Below are 22,846 nucleotides of genomic sequence, written 5' to 3'. Positions count from 1 at the left end.
ACAAAAGATCTGAAGTAAATGTCCAAACAGAAAGAGAAGACGGCAGGTCAATCTGACAAGGCGGCCTATTTGCAGGATTTATTAATGAATGACTCAGCTCCAATTTACAAGACAGGGGAAAATTGTCCACAATATGATAAGCTAGCTTCTAACATACAGACAAACACGCACACACATGCACACACACACACACACACACACACACACAGTCACACACAATCACACACCCACGCCCTAACCAATCTTACCTGCAGCTCCTGATTTCCTTGTAGGAACAGTAGACATTTGCATAACCCACACATGAACTGTCTAAACGAATCCGAATCAGCACAGTCAGCGCACATCTCCTCCACTGTTTTGCCAGATTCTCACATTAGCAAATCAAACAGGACATACTGCAATTAACATGACTTGCAGGGCACAGTGGAGGACAGGTCATTCAGAATCTCGCCATGGTTTACGGTGTTCACAAAAAAACAAAAAAAAACAAAAACTGGCCGCATACTACATACACACTCGCCAGGTTACAGTTCAAATTACCCTCACACCAGTTTCATTCCGACGCATTTTTACCCCCATTACACAAATGGATAGCTTCAAGCTGTGGACAAGAAACTGTGCTTGAATCTTCAAAATCAAGGGGCCCCACACACACACACACACACACACACACACACACACAAACACACACCCTTTTCATTGCTTTTGCAATCCAGTAAAAACAAAATGGATTTCCCAATATTTGGGGAAAAAAGGAAGCATCCTATACACAGCACTGGCAAAACATAAAAGCCACTAAAAGTAAGAGTCTGTGGAGGTGGCAGCGAAGTCCAGCCTTGAGTCAGGGAGAATCTGTCAAACGTTTCCCCAACTGGGGGTTTGTGAAGTTTGTTCGAACCCAGAGGAGAGACACGGAGGGCAGGAGTAACCTCTCTTTGGAAAATGTCTAGAGATTTGCTTCAACATGAAGTTATCTTCCAGAAAGAGAGCGCAAGGGAGAGAGAGAGAAAGAGAGAGAGAGAAAGAAAGAGAGAGAGACATGAGGGACAGGAGGGAGGGTTGGAGTGCGCGATCAGTCTGTGGCTTTGAGCGTGAAGGAGAGGCGAGGTCGGGACTTGCCCTTCCCCAGGATGATCTTCTGCTCTTCCTTCTGCTGTCTCTGCCTCTCCTGCTCCAGCTTCATTCGCTCCTCATGGATCTTTCGCTGCTCCTCCACTATGCGCAGCTGATCCTCGGCCTAGTAAACACACACACACACACACACACACACACACACAGAGGGATAAACACACTTGTAAAGTGGAAACAGAATGACAAAACATGTCTACATTTACAAGGCAGATGGTTTTACCTAAACTGAGAGGGGACACATTCCAAACACAAGGCTGAGAAGTCAAGAGCCCAACAGCGCTACTCTGACAGCCCTGGGACTTAAACTCACACACTCCTTCTCGAGAACACACTCAGATCCTTCACTGCTTACACCCACCTCCACCATATATAATCTGACCGTATATCCCTAATTCATGACGTCACGTGATGCAATTTCTATATTCTGGAAATAAAAAAAAAATGATGCTATGGTGAAAAAAACAGACGCGCATTGACCAAAGGTCAGGTGAGGACTGACTGTGAGAATTTAAGCTTCGCCGGACATGAATCATGCCAGGCTTGCTACGAAATTGGATTTGTGCCCGTCATCAAAGAAACACAAGCTAAATCACACACTTTAGAAAAAATAGTTTAAGCAGTTGGGGGAAAAGAAAGAAAGAAGAAAAAAAAACTTCACACCCGCTCACACAATGGCATAACGTGTTGATAACCATCATCTATGTACACATGCCAGAAGCCAATTAAACATTACGTCTGTTTCTGCACTTACAAAAGACCACTGCCTTGTTACACAACCACAAGTGGCCACATTAACGTGGACATCAACTTGCTTGTCTCGTTTAAATGGCTGTCTGGCGCACGAAAAATATGTTAATTAGGATATTCATGTGCTGAATATTTTCATAAACTTTTAACAAGCAGACCTTTAAAAAAAGGCAAACAAGTAATGGCATAATAAATCTTAACCTACAGTTTATTCAATCACACTGTCTGGGAGCTAACAACTTTTAGGCAGAACCTCGGTTGTGATGAAGCACAAAGGTGTGATGTTTTATTTTAAAAAAATGATTAAAAATCTTTTGTAAGAAACATCTCGTATAAAAAGAAAAATAACTTGTATATTAAGTCATATGACTCATGTAGTACTGACTGACCCTATACGCTTAGCTCAATACATTTCTGCTTTTGGAGCTCAGGATCTATGTAAAAATAAAACGCAGACATTTACATATTCTGTGACTGATCTGAAATCAGGCTCTCGCTATATCTTTAAATGTATTCTGCAGGCTGGCTGTTTAATCATACTTCTTATCTGTTCTGTAAAGAAATAGAAGAGGTTTAGAAACGCACAGCAGAGCACAGCGTGCATATTTCTGTGCTCTGTCACTGTCCTGCAGAAAAAATGTATAGTTTTGTTTGCGAAAGTGCCAACTTGATTAATGCTGTTGTGGACCAAGTTCTACGTGAAATGTATAGCTAAAATTCTTATTTAAAAAAAAAGTGTGTGAAGGTCTCACTGCTGTCCGGCTTGTGGATTGTGCGAACTATAAACAAACTGATGCAAATTTTAGGGTTAGTAAATTTTTACCTAGATTTACAGTCAGTGTTCTTTAGCAGAGAAGTATTCACTTCAAAACATCTACTGCGATGCTGAAATAAACTTAAGTACTGTGATGTTCGGTTTAACAGTCGTCTAGTCAAACAACTCTACATATGCTGTACACCACTAACTAATCTTAAAAAAAAAAAAAAAAACCTGCAATACAACACAAAATGAACAAGATGGCATTTTTTCCCCCAATCTTTGTCTTTATTACTCGCTGGATGCTATCATTTTATTATGTATACACAGATTTAACTACAATATAGCCTGCTTTAGTTAGTTAAATAAATTTTAATTACAATTGTATAATAGTTTTTTGGGCTTCTCCGTCTTACAAAACCTTTAATATGCCACAGTAACAGTGCCATACTGTGTTCCAGCTACACAGACAGCTGGCAAGTTCAGAAATTTGACATTATTATTGCTTTATTTTGGAGCTGTAGCAGTTTCAAAAATAAAGACCACATGAAATAAAAAAGCAGGAATGTTGGTGGATTCATCAACCTCACCAAGCCTCTTTCATGTTTTAAGCAAGTTCAATTTAATAATAATAATAATAATAATAGATAAATCTTGTTTGAACAAAATTATATTTATATGATTTAACAGGGCACATGAGATGTTGTGCATTTATAATTAGAAGTTTATTCTCCCGTTCCTTTTTTTGTTTGTTTAAAGGAAGAAAAAAAAAACAAAAACAAGAAAAAAAAAAAAAAAAAAAACATACCAGCTTAGCCTGAGCTTCAGCGATCTTTCTGTTGTTCTCTTCCAAAATTTTTTCCAGTTCCTCCCGTTTGGATTTTTCTTCCTCCTACAGGGGTGACACGGTGACATGTTAGGCCGAGCAAAACAATTCCCTTAAAGCAACCTCCATCCATCCAGCCTCACGTGCAAACACTCCTACACACGCTCCACTCGATCCATACACAGTACCAGCCAGATACGCTCACAGCACAAAAGCTCTTTCATCCTCTCTCTCTCACACTCATCACATTTGCAAACGGTAGAATCTTAAGGAAAAATGCATAGAATTAACCCCCCACGTATCTCTCCCTTTGCGCCATAGATCAAAAACCCTCCCGTGACTGACTTCAATCACACATTAAAGATCCCACAATGTCTTACTCAAACATTCATAGGCACATTCATGAACATACATACAGAACAAACATCGACTAATGAAGAGTCTTGTTTGAAGATGAGAAAAATCAATCAGGACTGTTTTTTTTTCTTTAATTTTCTAAACTATATGCATCCATAAGCAAGACATTTTGAAAGTAAAAAAAAAAAAAAAAAGACTGAGTAAATAAGACAAAGGAGAGATTGAATAGTAGTAGCTCACCAATGCTTGTATACCTACGCTTTTTTCCTTTGACTGTGCACTGTACCTACACAACTGCTGATTAAAGGGGGTGAGTATTTACTGCCTGGTCCCGCGTGTGTCCCGTCCTGGACAGCGCTGCGCTTCCCCTTTAAAATCTCTGCTCTGAGCCGCTAGCACGAGCTAGTGCTCTTACACAGCAACACCACATGCAGTATATCACATTGCAGTAGAGTCAAAGTGATGGCGTGTTGGACAGGAGAGTGAAGAATGTAAGTAAAACACATTACCATGTGTGGACATGAACAATCGCGGGACGTCAGGCTTTTACTGTTAAAAGGGTGTTAACAACTGCAGGAACACAAAAATGGGATCATTCGTTACATGAAATATCTGTGTGTATATAATGAGTGAGTATACTACTACATGACTTGTAGGTGTACGTGTGTGCGTGTGTGTGTGTGTACACGAAAACCAGCTTCCTGAGGAAAAGCAAGTCGTGAGGACACAGAAGTACATTTACAATACTGCACTTTCAACAATGAATAAAGTAAGTGATAAAGAAAAAAAAAATAATGTAGTTAGAAGACAGTAAAATATTGAATAAAAAAAAAAGAATATATATATATATATAAAGAAAGACAGGAAAACATGAGAATGTATACACTCTCCAATGGGGATTAAGTTGGAAGCTAAAAACAGTCGGATTTGCTATCGGATTTACTCCTACACTAAAAAATAGTGCAATGCTGGCAGGAAAAAAAAAAAAAGCAAGATCATGGGGTAAGTAGAGCATGTTGGTGTGTACGAGACTTGTGTCTAACCGGTCTAAATGGGACTGGGCAGCAGAAGGGCACATATCTAACCCTGTTAGTGCTGACCCATGGGACCCTGAGGTGTTTCAGTGGCTTGGATTGGAAGGAGAATTAGTGTCAAGTTTAAAGACTCATCGGAAAAAAAAGAAAGTCCTCTTTTGTTAGGTAGGTCCAGATGCCAAAATGCATTAATTTATTTAAAATGTATAGCTATAGTTTTAAGAATTTAAAAATAAACTAATAATTTCAAAATAATAAATAATAATGGGTCAGTAAAAATATGAAAGCATATTCAAGAACAAAGACAAAGCCTAACCAAAATATCAATGTTCTATTTTTCTTTTTTTTATTGAAGACAAGAGTAGTACATTGACAAAAGAAAAAGAGAGCAAAGACATTGAGAGAAGAGGCTAGGAAGGTGGGAAAGAGGGACGAATAAAAAGAAATGATTAATATCTCGCAGCCGTGACACAACCTTTGCATTGCACATCCTCAAGCACACCCAGCATGTCCTACCATCCTTCTATAGGAATCTGTCTCATTAAATTCAACCGAGTGTCTACAGAAACGAAACTACGCACCCTTAACATCCCCAACTTCCTGATACTAAGCCAACACCATGTACACCCATCTGTTTTAAACGCATGCAAATTCTGTACCTCTTGCTCCCAGCAGCTAGCTGTACAGCTTATCTAGTGTGAAGCTCGAGTCCTATTAAACTATGACTCTATTCTCATGTTCTCCCTCTGCCCTCTCTTGAGTTGGTGCATGCCGGGTTGTGCCACGGCGGCGGGTGACATGGCCGTTCCAAACGACCGAGCGTTACCTCACGGGCTTTCTGTGCGCTCAACTCGGCCTGCCTCTGTCTCTCGAGCTCCTGAAGAAGCTGTGCTTCCATGATGCGTTTAGCCTCCTCGACACGCCGCAGCACCTCGCGCTCGATCTCGTCGCGCCGCTTCTCCAGCTCCTCTTCCACGCGCCGTGCCACCAGCTCCTCCACTCTCCGCGCCGTCTCCTCCTCGATCAGACGCTCCTCGATCTCCTGCTGACGGCTGCAAGAAAGACACAGAACATCGATAAAAAATGGCGCTTAAATACATGTTCTTCTGAAAAAAAACCTTACAACTGTTTCTTGAAACTGTTAAAACAAAATATAGAACGAACTAACACATTAGACTGCATAAACATGAGTTGTTGTTTTTTTTTATTTAACCAGCAGCTATTTCCACATGTAATCCTAATGGAAGTGGCCAAGTGCTGCTGCCAGCTGTCTTTCGCTCATAAATTTCCCTGTCATATCGCCTAAGAAGCACTTTGACACACACAAGGATAAAAAAAAAAAAAAAAAAAAACTGCCAGAATTCGATTTCTGAACACCACCCAGGGGAATATAAGTCTGCAGACCGTCTCCAGTGTCCTTTTTCTCCATTTTATTGACATGTACTGAACACAGGTCACTCGAGCCATGCCCCAGGGTCAGTGTCACTCCAGACCAAAAACGGACAGAGTGCTTTTAAGGTTCAGATGGCCTAGCCTGAGGCCAATCCTAGAGCCTTAATGCGCCAGGCTTTACACTTTAACTCCATCTCTCGCATCCTGTTCTTTATTGGATTCTCCATCTTTGTTTCTTGGCCGCTGGCGATCACGGCCCTCTTCAGGACACATTAGCTGTGCTCAAATACAAAGAAGAAACCTAAACATGTGCAGAGAACGGTTCAAAATGCGTGTTAACTGGCACCAGCAGCTAATTAGATTATCATGTGTGACATCTGTGAGGCAATTTAGCAAACATGCACAGTGTGTTTAAACTGATTGCCTTCTCTTGTATTATATTAGAGATTACAGTTTTAAGGGGAAGGGGAAGAGGGCTGGTGTGTTGGAGATTTAAATTTTCTGCTATCTTTGAGATAACTCTAGTGGTAATCAAATTTCTCATACATTTTCAAAACATTGCTTTTCATGAAGCTCTGCAGTCGTTAATAATAACCACAGTTTATAATAATCTGCTTCTCACAGTGGGGTCCATTGGCCCTGCAGGGGTCCGTGATTTGATTTTATTACAGTGATACAAATCATAACGCATCATTATCAAACTTATTATAATTACTATTGAGTTCCTATGATCATTTTCATATTATTATTAGTATTTACACTGAGTGGATGTAATCCAAACCACAAGTAAGTTGGTGGATTAAAAAAATAAATAAAATCCTACTGCTCCAATAAATTACCAAACTATTGCATTGTGTTGATAAATGTGTTAAGGGTGTGCGTGGAATTTATTTTAGACTTAAAAAGGTCCATGGTTGCAGGAAAAAAAAAAAAAGTTTGAAAAACCCTGCACTAAACAACCGGCTCAGTCCTGAGAGCTATCACTATCAGGGTCCCCTATAAGCCCCGCCCCCTGCGTTAGTGACACATCTCCTGTCCAATCAGCGAGCTGCTTATTGGCACAATCAGCCCAATCACGTGCAAGCAGGAAGATGTACCTAATACGGGTGTGGAAATGGAAATAACGCAGTCTAACCACAGTTAGCGTTAGCATGCCAGTGTGCCACAAAAGCACCACTATTGTTGTCCAGGCGACTGAAACAATATAAGCTAACAGTTAAGCGGTTACCACATGCCCCACACACACACACACAAACACACGGGGTGGCTTACATCTTCCTCTGTCTCTCCATCTCAGCTTTCTTCTCCTCCTCCTCCTTCCTCTGCTTCTCCTCGGCGGCGGTGCGTTTGCTCAGCGTGCGGCCGAACATGTCCACTCTGTCCACCGGAGACGTCCCCCTCGCCCGCTCCCTGTTCGACCTGGACCTGGAGCGCGACTCCCGCCGTCGGTTCCTCTTGGCCTCTCGGCTCCGGGAGCGTTTCTTGCTCCTCTCACGGTCTCTGGATCGGGACCTGGAGCGGCTGCCGCGCTTTTTGCTGTGCTTGCTGCCGCTTTTCGAGTGCTTTGACCGGGACGAGCTGCGGCTCCTCGAGCGCCCCATTTCTGCTCTGGCTAAACTACCACTGCCAAATAAACCGCCGAGAAACTGCAGCTACAGACACAGAGAAGCTGCAGCCTCTCGCGTTCCGCAACCTACAGCAAAAAACACGTCTGATATTCACAAATAAAACAGCGCAATGTTGATATTTTTCCCTCTAGTGCAAGTTAGTAAATTCAAGCAAATATGGCGACCGTGCTGTATGTGTACGAGTTTCCCAGAACACCTTGCGGCTCGGGCTCTGTCGGCTCTTTTCGTATTGCCATGGCGACAGAGGGGGGGTGGGGGAGGGGTGGCCTTGAACATTTGCACTCTTTAGCCAGCTAGCTAAGTGCAAAATTAGCCGAGTTTAATATTTATTTATTTATTTATTTTTATAAGTGACTTGTGGCCAAGTATGGTGACCCATACTCGGAATTTGTGCTCTGCATTTAACCCATCCAAGTGCACACACAGTAGTGAACACACACACCGTGAACACACACCCGGAGCAGTGGGCAGCCTTTTTTTTTTCGCTGCGGCGCCCATTTAGGCCTGGCTTAAAATCTAAATTAATTCACAAAGAATATACAAAGACACAGAAAACCTGATTTAAAAATCCCCCGTTTATAATATAAATGAATGGATAATTAACTGCAAAAAATTAGCCTGATATTGCAGGCCTACAACTTACTGTTAGGCCTGGGAGAGTTTTTAAAATGATTGGTTCAACCATAAATTACTGAAAATAGTTGAATGTTGAATGAACTTATTGGAAATGGGGATATTAACTACTTCACAAAGTTCTACTCCTCTAAATAAGATCTGTCTTAATCAGTGTTGATTATAATATCCCATATACTACAGTGTTGTTGAGAACAGTTCTCCATACACATTTTCCTCCTTTACTGAATTTTATGGAAATACCTGATTTCATACAAACTGTAAAGATAATTTGGGCTATGTACTGTAAATTTACCTAGCAAACAAAATAGTGGTGTTTTAATCAGTAGAATTTGGACCGGCAGTGCATCTGCAACTGGCACAGTGTTAAATGAAACTGCATTGTTATTTCTTTGATATCTAATATAATATAATCTTAAAATCCATCAGCATGTGCTTTTATAAGACAATAATCAATTTCGGGTTGGCAATTGGATCACACCACCTATACCTAAAGCAAAACCTGATTCAGGATGTTATTTTTGTGCAAATTACATTTCCAGTTTCAGTGCTTTTATATTGGATAATAAAGCTGTGTGTCATATTAGACACTTAACTACATGTGTGCATCAGGATTGGGATTCCAGAGGGCAGATGTTTACTCCCATGACATGCGGGCAGGAGTGTGCAGTCAGATGTGAAGCTTGTGAAACAAAGAAAAGCCATATTCATTTACATAGAGCATAGTGGATGCTGGTGCAAAGCAATGCATTTACCGCATAAATTAGGATTCATTCATTCATTCATTCATCCTGTGGTTTAAATTGATGTATTTGTTTATATTTTTGGAAATACTAAGTCCATTAGAAAATATTGCAGGTGGGCACAGATTAAATACTTGTTGGAGTGGGCTGGATTGATCAGAATTCCTTCAGGAGTGGGCTGGATTGGTCAGAATTCCTTCAGGAGCGGGTGGGATTGATCAGTATTCCTTCAGGAGCGAGTGGGATTGGACAGAATTCCTTCAGAAGTGGGTGGGATTGTCAGAATTCGTTCAGGAATATGTGGGATTGGTCAGAATTCCTTCAGGAGTGGGTGGGATTGGTCAGAATTCCTTCAGGAGTGGGTAGGATTGTCAGAATTCGTTCAGGAATATGTGGGATTGGTCAGAATTTGTTCAGGAGAGGGTGGGATTGATCAGAATTCCTACAGGAGCGGATGGGATTGATCAGTATTCCTTCAGGAGTGGGTAGGATTGTCAGAATTCGTTCAGGAGTATGTGGGATTGGTCAGAATTCGTTCAGGAGCGGGTGGGATTGGTCAGTATTCCTTCAGGAGTATGTGGGATTGGTCAGAATTCCTTCAGCAGCGGGTGGGATTGGTCAGTATTCTTTCAGGAGTGGGTGGCTTTGATAAGTATTCCTTCAGGAGTAGGTGGGATTGGTCAGAATTCCTTCAGGAGTAGGTGGGATTGGTAAGAATTCCTTCAGGAGTGGGTGGGATTGGGATTTTAAAAAAAAAAACAGTCCACACACCTCTACACTTAAGCATAAAAGTCATATGAAAGTGATAATGTGATGTTCCATTAAAAGAAATTTTTAGTAGTTGTACACAGTGTGCAGTTGACTGTAGAATTGGCTCCATCTCTGAAATACTTCCAGACTAACTAATTACATTTAGTTAGTCAACCACTCCGACTAGTCAACAGCACCCTACAGCAGTGACTAGTGAATGTATTAGTCGACTAGTTTATTTAGTCAAGTGAGGAATGTACGTCTGAGTGGGCTCCGGGAGTTTATGTGTGAAGTGTGTTTAGGCCTCTTCAACCTCTGTGCAATAAAAAAGGAATCTTAAAGGAATATTTTAAAAGATTTTACTTTAGCAGGGTCCCTCTACTTTTAAGCTCCTCCAGTTATACCTTCACAAATCATGTAAGAAACGGGCAAAATGAACATCATCATCAGCTCATGTAAGTGTTTCTATGACTATGAAAGCCTACCATTAATATCAATTAAGATCTATTGCTGTCAGAAAAATATTACCATTACCATCATAAAATGAAATCAGTACGCATAATCAGAATTGGCTCAATACTTATTTAGGGAAACATTTCTCTCAGACATGTACACATAGTGCCAGACAAAAATAACCAAAAAAAGAAAGAACTGGTGCACCACCCTGTGCCATTTTGAACACATAACTGGCATTCTTAAAGCTGAATTGCTTTTGCTTGTGGTTCAAAAATAGGCATGTTTTTTGCATATTCACTCAGCAAGGCAACTCGGAAAAGCCTCCTTTCAATGCTTGAACACTGCGTAAGACAGTAATCGCTACATTAAAGTCATTGTGTCATTCCAGAGCCATTTTCCCCAAAGTCTAGCCTCTAAATGGTCTGGTCAAAAAATAAACCGAGATACGCTATATTTCAGAAATAGAAATGTGATAAGCTTATCTTTAAGGGAAGCAATTCTTCCAAAATGCAGGAAAACCAGAGTCAGTTGCCTGCGTTACAAATGCGAAACATTTTTGTAGAAGCACCAGTGCAGGAACACAAAGTCTATGAATCCTGTGGTGCACCTTATTTTCTAAATGCCTACCCGAAGTTTTCTTCCATAAAGATCCACTTGTTTCCCCAGTGAGTGTAAACTCAACTTTTCCATAAATCTGGTCATATAGCCTGTTATATTTACATCTAAATTTCTGTTTATTCATATGTCTGACACTTTTTACAGTAAGTAAGATTTCAATCCAAGCACAGAGCTGAACACTTTGAGCTGAGCATCTAAATATATTTATGAAACCTATCTGAGGGAATAATGATTTGAACATTTTGTGCAACTCTGTGTGGAACTCACTCAAATGCACTGAAGTGAACTGCTCACATTACTGCTCGCTACATGACATTTTTTTCAGCTGACTGAATAGATGTTTAGTCTGAAGCTTTCTTTACACTGCAAAAGATTTTCACACATCAATACAGATGTAGGTCCAGTCAACTTCCATGGGGCTTCAAAACAGCAGGATCTTGAGAAGCGGTCCCTCGGATATAATTCTATCCTGCAAAAGACATCTACAGAATCAGTCCATGCACTACAGGTATGGTTAGCCTAAATATTTTGCTAGCAACTCTGGGTGCACTCGAAGTCTGCGACTGAGCCGACAATCGAGTCACTTTACTGGAAATTATTTCCGTCTCGAATACCCAGATTATTGGGCTAAAATGCAGGTGTCTCGATAATATATTTAATCTCACAATCCGAATGAATTAAATTAGATAAGGACTGTATAATTACTAGCCATAGACATACACTCCGTGAAACCAACCATTGATAGCTAATAGCTAGCTAATGTGAGCAGCATCACTGTTTGTTGTTTGCAAGATAATACACTCCAGCCTGCACCTCATCCAAATGCGTAAAGCCTCCAAACTATAACGTAAAGTTATTAAAGGAGAATAACGTAATGTTGTATTTGAAAGGTTACACTTTAAGTGTAAACTGTCACAGTCGCGGTGTCTGTATCTAATGTTTAATGGCACAAAATTCACCTTAATTTACCATTAACTCTTAAAAATGCACATTTTTGAGCATCATGTTGACAAAAGCAATTAGGATGTACGGGTCCCTCTCCCAGCTGTAGGCAGTCTTCTATACAGCCTAACAGCGTGCACTACTGTGTTATTACAGACTAAACCTAACCCCCATGTAGAGAAAACTTTCCCCAGCCTCTGTTTTGACATCTTAATTATTCATGAGGTCTGCACCTAGAAAGAGATGTCTTGTTTTTCTTTGTTATTGTGTGACAGCGCAGGAGAGGCCCGTTGCGAAACGTCTTTGATAAATAATGCAAAACCCTCACAGATACTTGCAGAGCATTGACAGATCCTGGTGAAATAGAGGCAATTTTTTTTTTAAATCACACAAGCAAAAAAAAGCTATATACTATATATATATATATTACACTATATATTACAATCCAATACCACCTAAAGCAGTATGTTTCTGTTTTTTAATTTAATGTTAGACCATTAGTTGTTTAATAGTCTTCTGGCCAATCCAGAATTCCCTTTTTAGGGATTAGGAGAGCACTAGTGCTCTATTTCTGTTTGAGACATTCCCAGGACATTTTACATGACTAATCTCTGAATGAATCAGAAGTCAAGAAAACAAGGCCTTGCCAGCCAAATGTCCCCATAAAGTCAAAGATTAATCATGATATCTATTTTAAAAAGTATATATCACAATTTTCCTAAAAAAAAAAAAAATACCTATTCTCATTTAGCACACCACATAACCACATACATACATCCATCCAATATCACATGATGCAAGCCTAGGGTACGCTGTCATGCTAATGAAAAGAAGACACAAAATGATGGTGATCTGGATGTACACTCACCGGTACACCTGCACCTTCATTCAGTTACCTAATCAGCCAATCATGTGGCAGCAGCACAATGCAAAACATTCATGCAGATACAGGTCAAGAGGTAATGTTCACATCAAACATTAGAAGGAAGAAAAAGTGTGATCTCTGTGACTGGACAGTTGAAGACTGGAAAAAGACCAGGTAATATTTTTTCTAATCTTCAAATGTCAGGTTTGGGTGAATCTGTGCCCATGATAACCTCAGATTCCTGTTCTTGGCTTCCAGGAGTCTTCTGCTATTGTAGCCCAGCCACCTCAAGGTTCGATGTGTGCATTCTGAGATGCTTTTCTGCTCACCACGGTTGTAAAGACTGCTTATATGAGTTACTATATCCTTCCTGGCAGCTCGAACCAATCTGGCCATTTTCCTCTGACCTCTCTTATCAACAAGGCATTTCCATCAATAGAAGTGTCTCTCACAGGATGTTTTTTGTTTTTCGCACCAGTCTGTGTAAACTCTAGAGACTGTTGTGTGGGAAAATCCCAGGAGATCTGCAGTTTCTGAAATACTCATACCAGCCCTTTTGGTACCATCGTCCATGCCACAGTTAAAGTCACAGAGATCACACTTTTTCTTCATTCTGATGTCTGATGTGATGTTTTGCATTACACTGCTGCCACAAGATTGGCTGATTAGATAACTGCATGAATGTGCAGGTGTACAGGTGTTCCTAATAAAGTGGATTGTATCATATAAAGTGGATCACAGTCAATGATCAAATCAAAGCATCCTTAGTTGCCAGTCAAGTGTTTTATTCAACGGCCCACCAGGGGTGCCAGTATAAATTTTGGGCCCCACACCCCACCGTAGCTAGTTTTAGGGTTGCTTCATATATCTGTAAACTCTGAGCACTACTCATCTTTACAGCACCACTGCGTTCTGACCATTAGCAAAAAAAATTTTATGATTATAGCTTGTGACAACATTTCTGTCTGTCCATGCACTCTCCTGCCTATTTGAAGTATCATATCTCTATGGTACATCAATAACCCTAGACAAGTCGCCCCGGGACCCATGTGCACACAAAATCATAATAAGAACCTGTTAGGTTCACACCAATCCTTCACACTTCTACATACACAGACAACCACACTTGGTCTGATCTCTATTGTTGGACCAGCAAAAGCCCATGCAGCACAATTGTGTGTCTGACAGCAATGTGATTTATATGAGTTCAAACGAATGATCTCAAGACAACAGTGTTTCCTCACCAGAGAGCCCCTGACGAAATGAGTCATAGTCAGTGTGAGTCAGCTGCACAAAAAGGCCCTGTTTCCTGCCACAGTACACCTGAGTGAGTGCGTTTCCCTCCTCTGCAGAACACAAAAGGCTCACATTCCCTTCAGTGATATTCATATTTACTTATTAACCTCCATTTCTAAATGATTACGTGGCCACGTTTTCCAAAGATGAATGCTGCCCGTGCTTGTTGAGTTAATGAAAAGTCGGCTGTCTTTTGCTCGTTTGATCAAAGGGGGCTTCTCTTTTCTCCCGCTTCACCTCCCCTGTCTGGGTGCCATGGCCCTGATTCTCGGATAGTAAAGGCTACTTAACACACACACACACTTACACACACAGGACCCTTTGGCCCGCTGGTATTGTCATGCTGATGGCCCAGAGGCTGCAGCACAAAGAGCCATTGAGGAGAGGAAGAGAGAGAAAGAGTGCAGGGGCTCTTGAGAGGAGTTTCTTTAACCCCCTCAGGCAGGGTGTGTGTGTTGAGAGGAGGAGGGTCAGAGAACTGGTCTTGCATCTCCTGAGGCTGGAGGTTGAAGGGGTTTCGTTGTGTGAGTGTAGAAATAAGACACACTGCAATACGTAGATATATTTAATAAGTTCTTCTTCTTGTGCAGCTCACTCTTTACGTGTGTGGAGGGAAGGAGAATCAGATAATCAGATAGCGTTACAGAGCAGTGTCCTGGTCTGGCTTGATCATTAAACGTAAATATAAGACACATCAGTACACCCAGTTACACTTAATAAAACCAAACAGAAATAGGTTAATCTGATCACTATTCTAGTTTGCCTCTGTGTGTGTGTGTGTGTGTGTGTGTGTGTGTGTGTGTGTGCGTGTGTATGCGTTTGATGAGTGATCAGGCTCACCTTTCATCGCTTAGCGACTGTATGGACGACTGACCAAGACAGGCAGAAGGTTAAAGGTCATTTTTGAAGCATTGAATTGAGCAGAAAGGTGATCTAGCACTGCCTAGGCTTTCAGGAGCAATGGACTCTCTCTCTCTCTCTCTCTCTCTCTCTCTCTCTCTCTGTCTATCTGTGTATCCATCTCTCCTTTTCTCTGGTTTCTTTCTTTTATTTCAGCAGTGCGAGAAGCTCTCCTGGTGAGACCATACGCACACACACACACACACACACACACAAAGGCACAGAGAGTCCACATAAGCAACTTGAGGACAACAGTGGCTTCTACTCATATATCAGCAACCATACACACACACACACACACACACACACACACACACACGTAATTCTATATTTCTATCACTGACCACTGACTTACATATAGTATAGCAGCTAAATAATATTATGTCTACACCTGCACCTAACTTTAACTTCAGTAAGCAAATATAAATTGTATTGTTAATATTACAGTCTCCATATATAAATACATGGTCTCACACACACACACACAAACACACACACACACTTGAGAGATTGAGAGTCAGTTTCTGTATTCTAGCTGGTTTGTTCTGTCACCACACAGACATTTCCACCACATTTTTTGTGATACAGATAGAGAAAGAGAGATGGGCATTTTTAAAAAACTTTTATTCCCATGTGCCAGTACAGTCAGTTGGCTGAAGACAAAGAGATGTACTCAGTCCATTCTTTTATCTCTTCCTCGTTTCGTCTTTCTGTAGCGTTCCTAGACAAAGACAGGAGAGGGCTTTTACTGTCATTTTAAAACAGTATGCTCTGTATGTGTGAGATTTCTTGTCCAGGAAAAGAACCCTGAGAAACTGGCTGCAGGAAAAGGGACACATCTATTACGGCTCCATACCTCTTCTCCTTCTCTCGTTCTCTCTCTCTCTCACTACGCCACAGCCTAACAATGGCTGTTTCCTGACGTGGAGACTTGCGACATGCAGGCGCTCTCAGTGTGTGTGTGTGTGTGTGTGTGTGTGGGAAAGTGTGAGAGAGCACTTTCAGGGCCAGGGATTTATTGAACACAGACTTAAGCCTACATTACCTGTGTGTATGCGTGTACATGTCCTGTATGTGTGTGTGTGTGTCTTTGTGTGAGATACAATGGACGGTCCGGACACAATGGTGTAGAATAATGCTCTCACAAATAGTGAAGTGGTGTGGCTGATGAGATGGAAGGGACAATTGAAATCTAGCTTTGCTAAAGTAAGCCTGAACATTTTCATTTTAAACCATTACAATTACACTGAGGGGAAATAAGTATTTAGACTTTTTTGTTTTTGCTATTTAATATACTTCCAGTGCATATATCCACTTCAAATTGACACACAATGTCTTTTGTACTTATAAATATGAACAAAAAAACGTGTATTCATAGGCATAAACAAAGATATCTTTAAAAAACAAAAGTGACAGGGAAAAAAGTATTTGGACACCACAAATGACCAACATTAGTTCTTTGTTGCAAAGCTGCTGTTTGCAATTACAGCTTTCAGATGTCTAGGGTAAGAAATAATGCTTTTTCCAGCATTATGATTCAATTTTGGCCCATTCCTCTTAATAAATTATCATCAAGTTACAAAGATCCCTAAACAAAGTCAGGAGATTGGCTAGGCCATACAAGCACCTTCTCCTCCTTTTTCAGAAACAGGTCTTGAGTTATTGTGGCTGTATGTTTGCGGTTGTTGTCTTATAGAAACATCCATATTCTTCCCTGATTCAGTTTCTTGCCCAATGAGATTAAATTCTGCTCTAATATGTCCCGGTACATCACTCCATTCACGTTTCCTTCCATGACTTGTAATGCCCCTGTAATATTTGCAGAGAAGCAGCTCCATATCCTGATGCTTCCACCCCCATGCTTCACTTTGATTATCTTGGGATAATACACACAACCCTTCTTTCTCCGCACATGATGAGCTGAATTATTGCCAAAGAGTTCTATTTTTGTTTTGTATTTTGCTCGAAAGTGTTCTGATTTGTCTTTTAGATGAGCATCTCTGTGCTTCTTTTTTAGCAGATGAGTTTTACATGAGTTTTCGCAGGTGTAGGATCCTAAATGTGTAGGTGTAGGAGATAATTGAGGTGCAGTGCATTGCTTATTGTTCTCTGTGTAACTCTTGTTCCTGCTGCTTTCAGGTCATCCTGCAACTCTTTTTGAGTAACTGCTGGCTTCTCTTTTACCCTCCTTATCATTAATCTGAGAGTGGATTGTGAAATCTCGTGTTGCTGTCCTGTCCAGAGATGATTAGTTATGGTTCCATGAACTTTCTGTCTGCATATTATTGAATCAATGTTACTGACAGGGCTATAGCATTTCATTAAAGTGTTGTTGAACAGTATTGTCCTTGAGAACTTCAGAAAGCTCAGTCGCTTTCACTAAAATTGCTACTAATTGTGTGAAATCTTCCCAACCAATGGCAACCTCTTTTATAATGACACCAGGTGCAATTTGCATGAGAACATTTTTTTTTTTTGCAGCATTTATATTTAGGACTTGATTTATTTTTAAGTAGTATATTAAATAACAATGTGTCCGAATAATTTTTTCCCCTCACTGTAATTATAGAGGATATGAAATGGGATAATCTGTAAAATGATTAAATAGTAATGCTTGTGATAATTTTTAACAATTTATCACAGATCAGTACCTTAACTCTTGATTTGTATTTACATATTCTGAGCCAAATCTATCAAAATACACCCTAACAATCAGAACTATTTTATTCATTACTAACATTAGCTGGTAGATGTAGCTTCGGTGGTGAAAATCTTCCATATGCAATGTAATCCTCTAAAAGTTGGAAATTCTCTAATACATCAGACTTGGTAGGCCCAAACCTACAGATCCTATTACATAATGCAAAACAAATCAGATTTATACACGATTACTGAGAAAGTCACTGCGAATTTATAAATTTGGCCCAAACACCATTTCAAATAATGTTTCTGAGTTCAGAGGCACTTAAAGGATCTTTCACATTCCTCTCCAACTTTTCTGACAGAGCCCTGAGGCCTCCTTTACACACACACACACACACACACACACACACACACACACACACAACACAGGCTCATACAGATGTCTTTAAAATCCCTGAGTGATGCCCTGACACACTGTAAGGTGTGATTGATAAGTTATATCCATCACCCAATCTGTCTGCTGCACAGTGTGAGACTAAACTCTCAGTCTCCACTCTCCTTTTCAGATGCCAGTGTCATTAAAATGGCCTTTTGTTTCTCTCCTCGTCCATCTAAGCCACACTCACACTAAGGCCTAAAATGGTTCAATCTGTTAGTGTGTGTGTGCACATCACACATAATCACCCTATCCATGCGTGCTTCCCTCAAACATATCACACATAAATGATGGCCACAGTGCCGGCAGGATGTGTTTTGTGCTCCTGGAATGCATATTTATTTGCTGTGAGTGTGTGTGTGTGTGAGTGTGTGTGTGTGTGTGGGAGTGGGTGTATACTTGTTTGTCTTGTTCTGATAGAGGACTGATAGTCTGGAGGTTAGAAGTGGCGCAGAGCGACGGTGCTTGATATCACCTTGATTAAACGATATCCTCCGTGGGTTTGAGCTGGAGGTGAAACAGGACGTGGAAATCTTCCTTTATCTTTAAAGCGACAGGCCACCATGAAACACTAACTGTGCTAATGATGACTGCAGAAAACATAAAAGCACATGGCATTAGGGAAAATGTATTTTAACAAAGACAAAGAACTGTAGCTAGAAAAGCAACTATAATAAATTTAGATATTAATAAATTAATATCTTGCAATCTATTATGTGGCACAAGTGAATAAATAATAAATTTAGTATTTAGCTAATAGCCTGCTAGTCAATAGGGAAATGATCTGTTTGGATGAATTAACTGTACATATTTTTTTTCCTCTAATTTAGTCTTGACCAACCTCGGAGGAAGAAGCCAGCCAATTGTATCTTTTCTGCTCTGGCTGCGTCACAGAGCGGTGTAACACACTTGGAAGAAAGATTTATCCACCCCCTTCTGCACGCAGGACCTCACAGACACCCATGATTGGCTAGTGTCGCTGTGATTGACAGGGGAGAAAGCCACGTATGCCACGTCTCCCATCCTGAGAGCATGGCCAATTTTGCTCTCTAGGACTCCCGATGTCAGATGCCTGTGGCATCATCAGGAATTGAACTCGTGATCTCTGGCCAATAGGGCAAACACGTTTCTGTCGCACCACATAAATTTTAACTCAGCTATGACTTGGACGCTTAAAAATGATTATGTGATGAAATAAAGGCTATTGCTACATTTGCAAATGTCCTGCTTGTAGCCAGTTCTTGACCTACATACACAATGGAGCATGTGCATTAAGTAAGGTATAAAAAAACAATGTGGCATGCTGTTATTGGAAAATAATCAATGACGAGATGGTGTGATGCAGTTTGACACAAAGCAGATATCCAGCGATATTGGTTTTTTTTTTGTCTGCTTATAGTTACATTCAATGTTATGGAAAATCCATGAAACAAGTTAGTTCCTGTTATCACTTATGTCGTTCCGTCACCAGCTTCTCTTCTAGGAACAGCTTCACCTGTTGCAAAGCACTGAGACTGGAGATGTTAAATAAACCTCTCCTTCCAGAAAACTTCGACCATATCAACAACTACACAAGTTTTTAAATCTGGTTATGTGGAGCATCCGCCATACATGTCCCCCTGTAAGTTGTTACTATAGAAACAATAACATTAGAATAAGTGCATTAATACAAACCTAGTAGCCAGTAGCCAGAACTACTGTAAAAGCTGCTGTTCTACAAAATTAATCAACGCCTTCTCACCAATCCGAGAAATCAGCAGCACTGTGGTATAAAAGAATAATGGACCACTGAAGCTATAACAAATCAACACTTTAAAAAAATAATGATTACCAAAAACTGATAGAACTACATTCTAGCATTTAGGACAAATTGTGTTCTGCTTAGAACACAACATAGATAAGAATGATTTATTCTACCTTCATGCTAACTGACCTCTGCTAGGCTCTATTTATTGTTAGCTTTTCAAGCATTTTTGGATAAACTTGTCCTTGGCCAGCATTCCACCAAAGTCTGAGGCCTGAGGCAGGACAGCCAAGATGAGGAGTAATTAAAAATTCACGGCTAATCACATTGAGATAAATCTCATTTTAAGATCTTGATCACAATCACATTTGAGAAAATGACAGATCCAATGAATTCACATTGGCATCCAGAGATAGAAAGAAGAAGTTTGGGCTTTGTCACTGTGTGTTCCTGTTTCCTGGGGGTTTGGCTCATTAAGTCTGGGTGATAGATGAATCACTTTAAGATGTTCAGATGTGTATCGGTGCCAAAATTCAGAAATAAGTACGATTTCAAGATGGTTGCTGGGAGCCAGGGGGACACTGGATTGTTAATGATTGAACAATCTTATTAAATTGATTTGAAATGTCTTTTTGGGGGGCATACAAGTTAGTGCAAAGAAAAGAAAACAAAAACCAGGCATGTTAGTTAATAAATAAGAATGGTGCTGGGGTATGGCTCCTCCTTTCACAGCTTAATCACTGAATCAACAGTTCATGCTGTGGCCACATCTTCTCTGTAGAGGCTGCTTGTGGATTATTCTGGAAAGTCAATTCCAGTGCTACATCCAACGGTATAGAATGAGTAGGAATTTGAGCCTGAACACTTTTGCATGCTTTGTCAAACAGTAACAGGAGCTGTAACTAGCGTGTTGCTTTCCTTTACAGTGGCTTTACGATCAATTAAAGATGTTAAACATGACCTGTTTGTTTAAGCTAGATGTACATTTTAATGTACTTACTACAGCTAGATAGTGGGTTAGCCTGAAGATGGCAATGTACAGAGACACAATATAGACAATAAACAGACAATGAATGAATGAATGAAAATATTTGGCATGTCACACACAATGGACATTTCGGCATCTCATTAACAAGGCATTGCTGAATTCTCTAACTCTGAATTGTTAGAAGACGATTAATTTTCTATAACAGCAGCTCTGGTAGTAGTGCTGGATTCAACATGAATACTAACTGACTACCTGTATGGTGGATGCTCCACATAACCAGATTTTAAAAACAGTGTAACGTGTCAGCACTTTGTTACAGTCAGAGGTAACACTGTAACTTCAAGTTTTCTGATATAAACGGCTTTGCACTTTCTCAGTAACATGCCAAGTTGCATTTTTGTCTTTTTACCTTCTAGAGAGAGAGAAAATAAAAAAGTTGGTGAGGAAACGACTGTTTATAGCTGCTATAACATAATTTATAACAGCAAGTAACTTGATTTTGCAGACATTAAACTTAACTATAAATGGATAAAGTGTAGAAGGTGTCATTCTTTAATAAACAAAAAAATGTTAGCTAACTGTTGAGCTAGCATACAGACATGTACATTCTATAATAAATTTAAATAAAACAAATAAAAAAAGGCTGTAACAGGAGATTCACTCGCTGTTAAAGCTGCTCCTGCTAATAGAATAAGATTTTAAGCCTGAAATGAGTATGTATGCCTAGAAATAGGCTTAATGGTCTCTTATTTGTTATATTTCTTATTAGGAGAGCTTATTTGCTCTCCTAATAAGAAAGATAACTTTTCAGTTATTCAAGGTATCTTTACTCGCTAAATAAAGTAGGATTGACTGATGTTAGTGCATCATTAAATGTAAAAGCCTATCATGCTCCAGTATACAAATATGGTCAATGTATCAGAGCTGGTGTACCAGAGGAAGGGGGCAGAGAGATGTTTGGGGTTGGTGGGCGTGTCTAATTTGAATATTTGTAGTATTGCGATTGGGATAGTGCCTTTTTCTAAGGTCTGTTTAAATTTTCTGTGCAGCTGCCGAGTCAAGCAGTTTATTATTCGGTATGGAGAACAAAAGTTTTTTTTTTTTCTAAACCAAGTTCTGCAATGTTGGATCATAATTATAAGAATTCACAAAGATTCGAACCACCATGAATTCAAAACCAGCAAAATGATCACATGGTAGCGTCGCTTTCAGAGTTCCTAATGAGCCGTGGCCTTGTTAGTGAATGACGGTGTCATATTTGAGTGACGGCTCCATAAAAGTGAATAGCGTGTGTGACACTGGCATTGTAAATGAAGTACTGAGAGGGTGTCACTTTTTGACACTCTATAGCGACACTGAGCTGCTTAGCGCTCACACACACTGTTGCCCTCTAACCCCTTGCCTATACACTCTATTTGAATGTATACACACACTTTAGTCCACTAATAAAGAGATGGACTTGAGTGTTTGCACGCGTGTGTGTGTATACAAGCCAAAAGCCATGGTGATCATTATTACGGCAGCAGATCCGTGTCCATGTGAGCCTGCATCATTAATCTTCTCTCACCTTGAATAGCAGCCAGACATTACAGGCATTGCTCCAGACCTGTTTATAGATCAGATGGAAGAAGTGATACAGAAAGACAAACAAACACAGCACGCTCTAATAGTGTAATGGTGATACGTGACTTTTCACAGGACAAGGACAGCTCCATTCAGGTATTTTCAAGTTATTTCGGTTTCTCTGACAGCAAACACCTTTTGCTCTGTCTGACCTTAAGAACTCCTGGTGAGGAGGTGCTAAAGTGGAGGAGTGACAACAGCTGGTGTGTGTGTCTTCCAATCCTGACCTGAGCTCGACCCTAATTTGACCCTCTCTCACTCTCGCTTCCCTTCTCCGCTGTGATTCCTGGGGAATTTTCACACTCTGGTATTCCCACAACCTTGCAAAGATAACGCT

General features: G+C 40.3%; 1 protein-coding gene across 1 annotated transcript; it reads right to left on the bottom strand.

Moving 5' to 3' along the window:
* Positions 1-47: 47 nt before the first annotated feature.
* Positions 48-8,079, bottom strand: arglu1a (arginine and glutamate rich 1a). The gene is made up of 4 exons (XM_026928008.3): positions 7,517-8,079; positions 5,679-5,904; positions 3,444-3,527; positions 48-1,237 (listed from the first exon to the last, which is right to left on the bottom strand). The coding sequence occupies exons 1-4, from the start codon at positions 7,843-7,845 to the stop codon at positions 1,073-1,075; spliced, it is 804 nt and encodes a 267-aa protein (XP_026783809.1). The 5' UTR covers positions 7,846-8,079; the 3' UTR covers positions 48-1,072.
* Positions 8,080-22,846: the final 14,767 nt, after the last annotated feature.

Source organism: Pangasianodon hypophthalmus, chromosome 5 (assembly GCF_027358585.1).
Source record: "Pangasianodon hypophthalmus isolate fPanHyp1 chromosome 5, fPanHyp1.pri, whole genome shotgun sequence".
In the NCBI taxonomy this organism is placed as follows: domain Eukaryota; kingdom Metazoa; phylum Chordata; class Actinopteri; order Siluriformes; family Pangasiidae; genus Pangasianodon; species Pangasianodon hypophthalmus.
The sequence above is the reverse complement of the archived record's forward strand: the minus strand, read 5'-3'. Positions and strand labels throughout refer to the sequence as shown.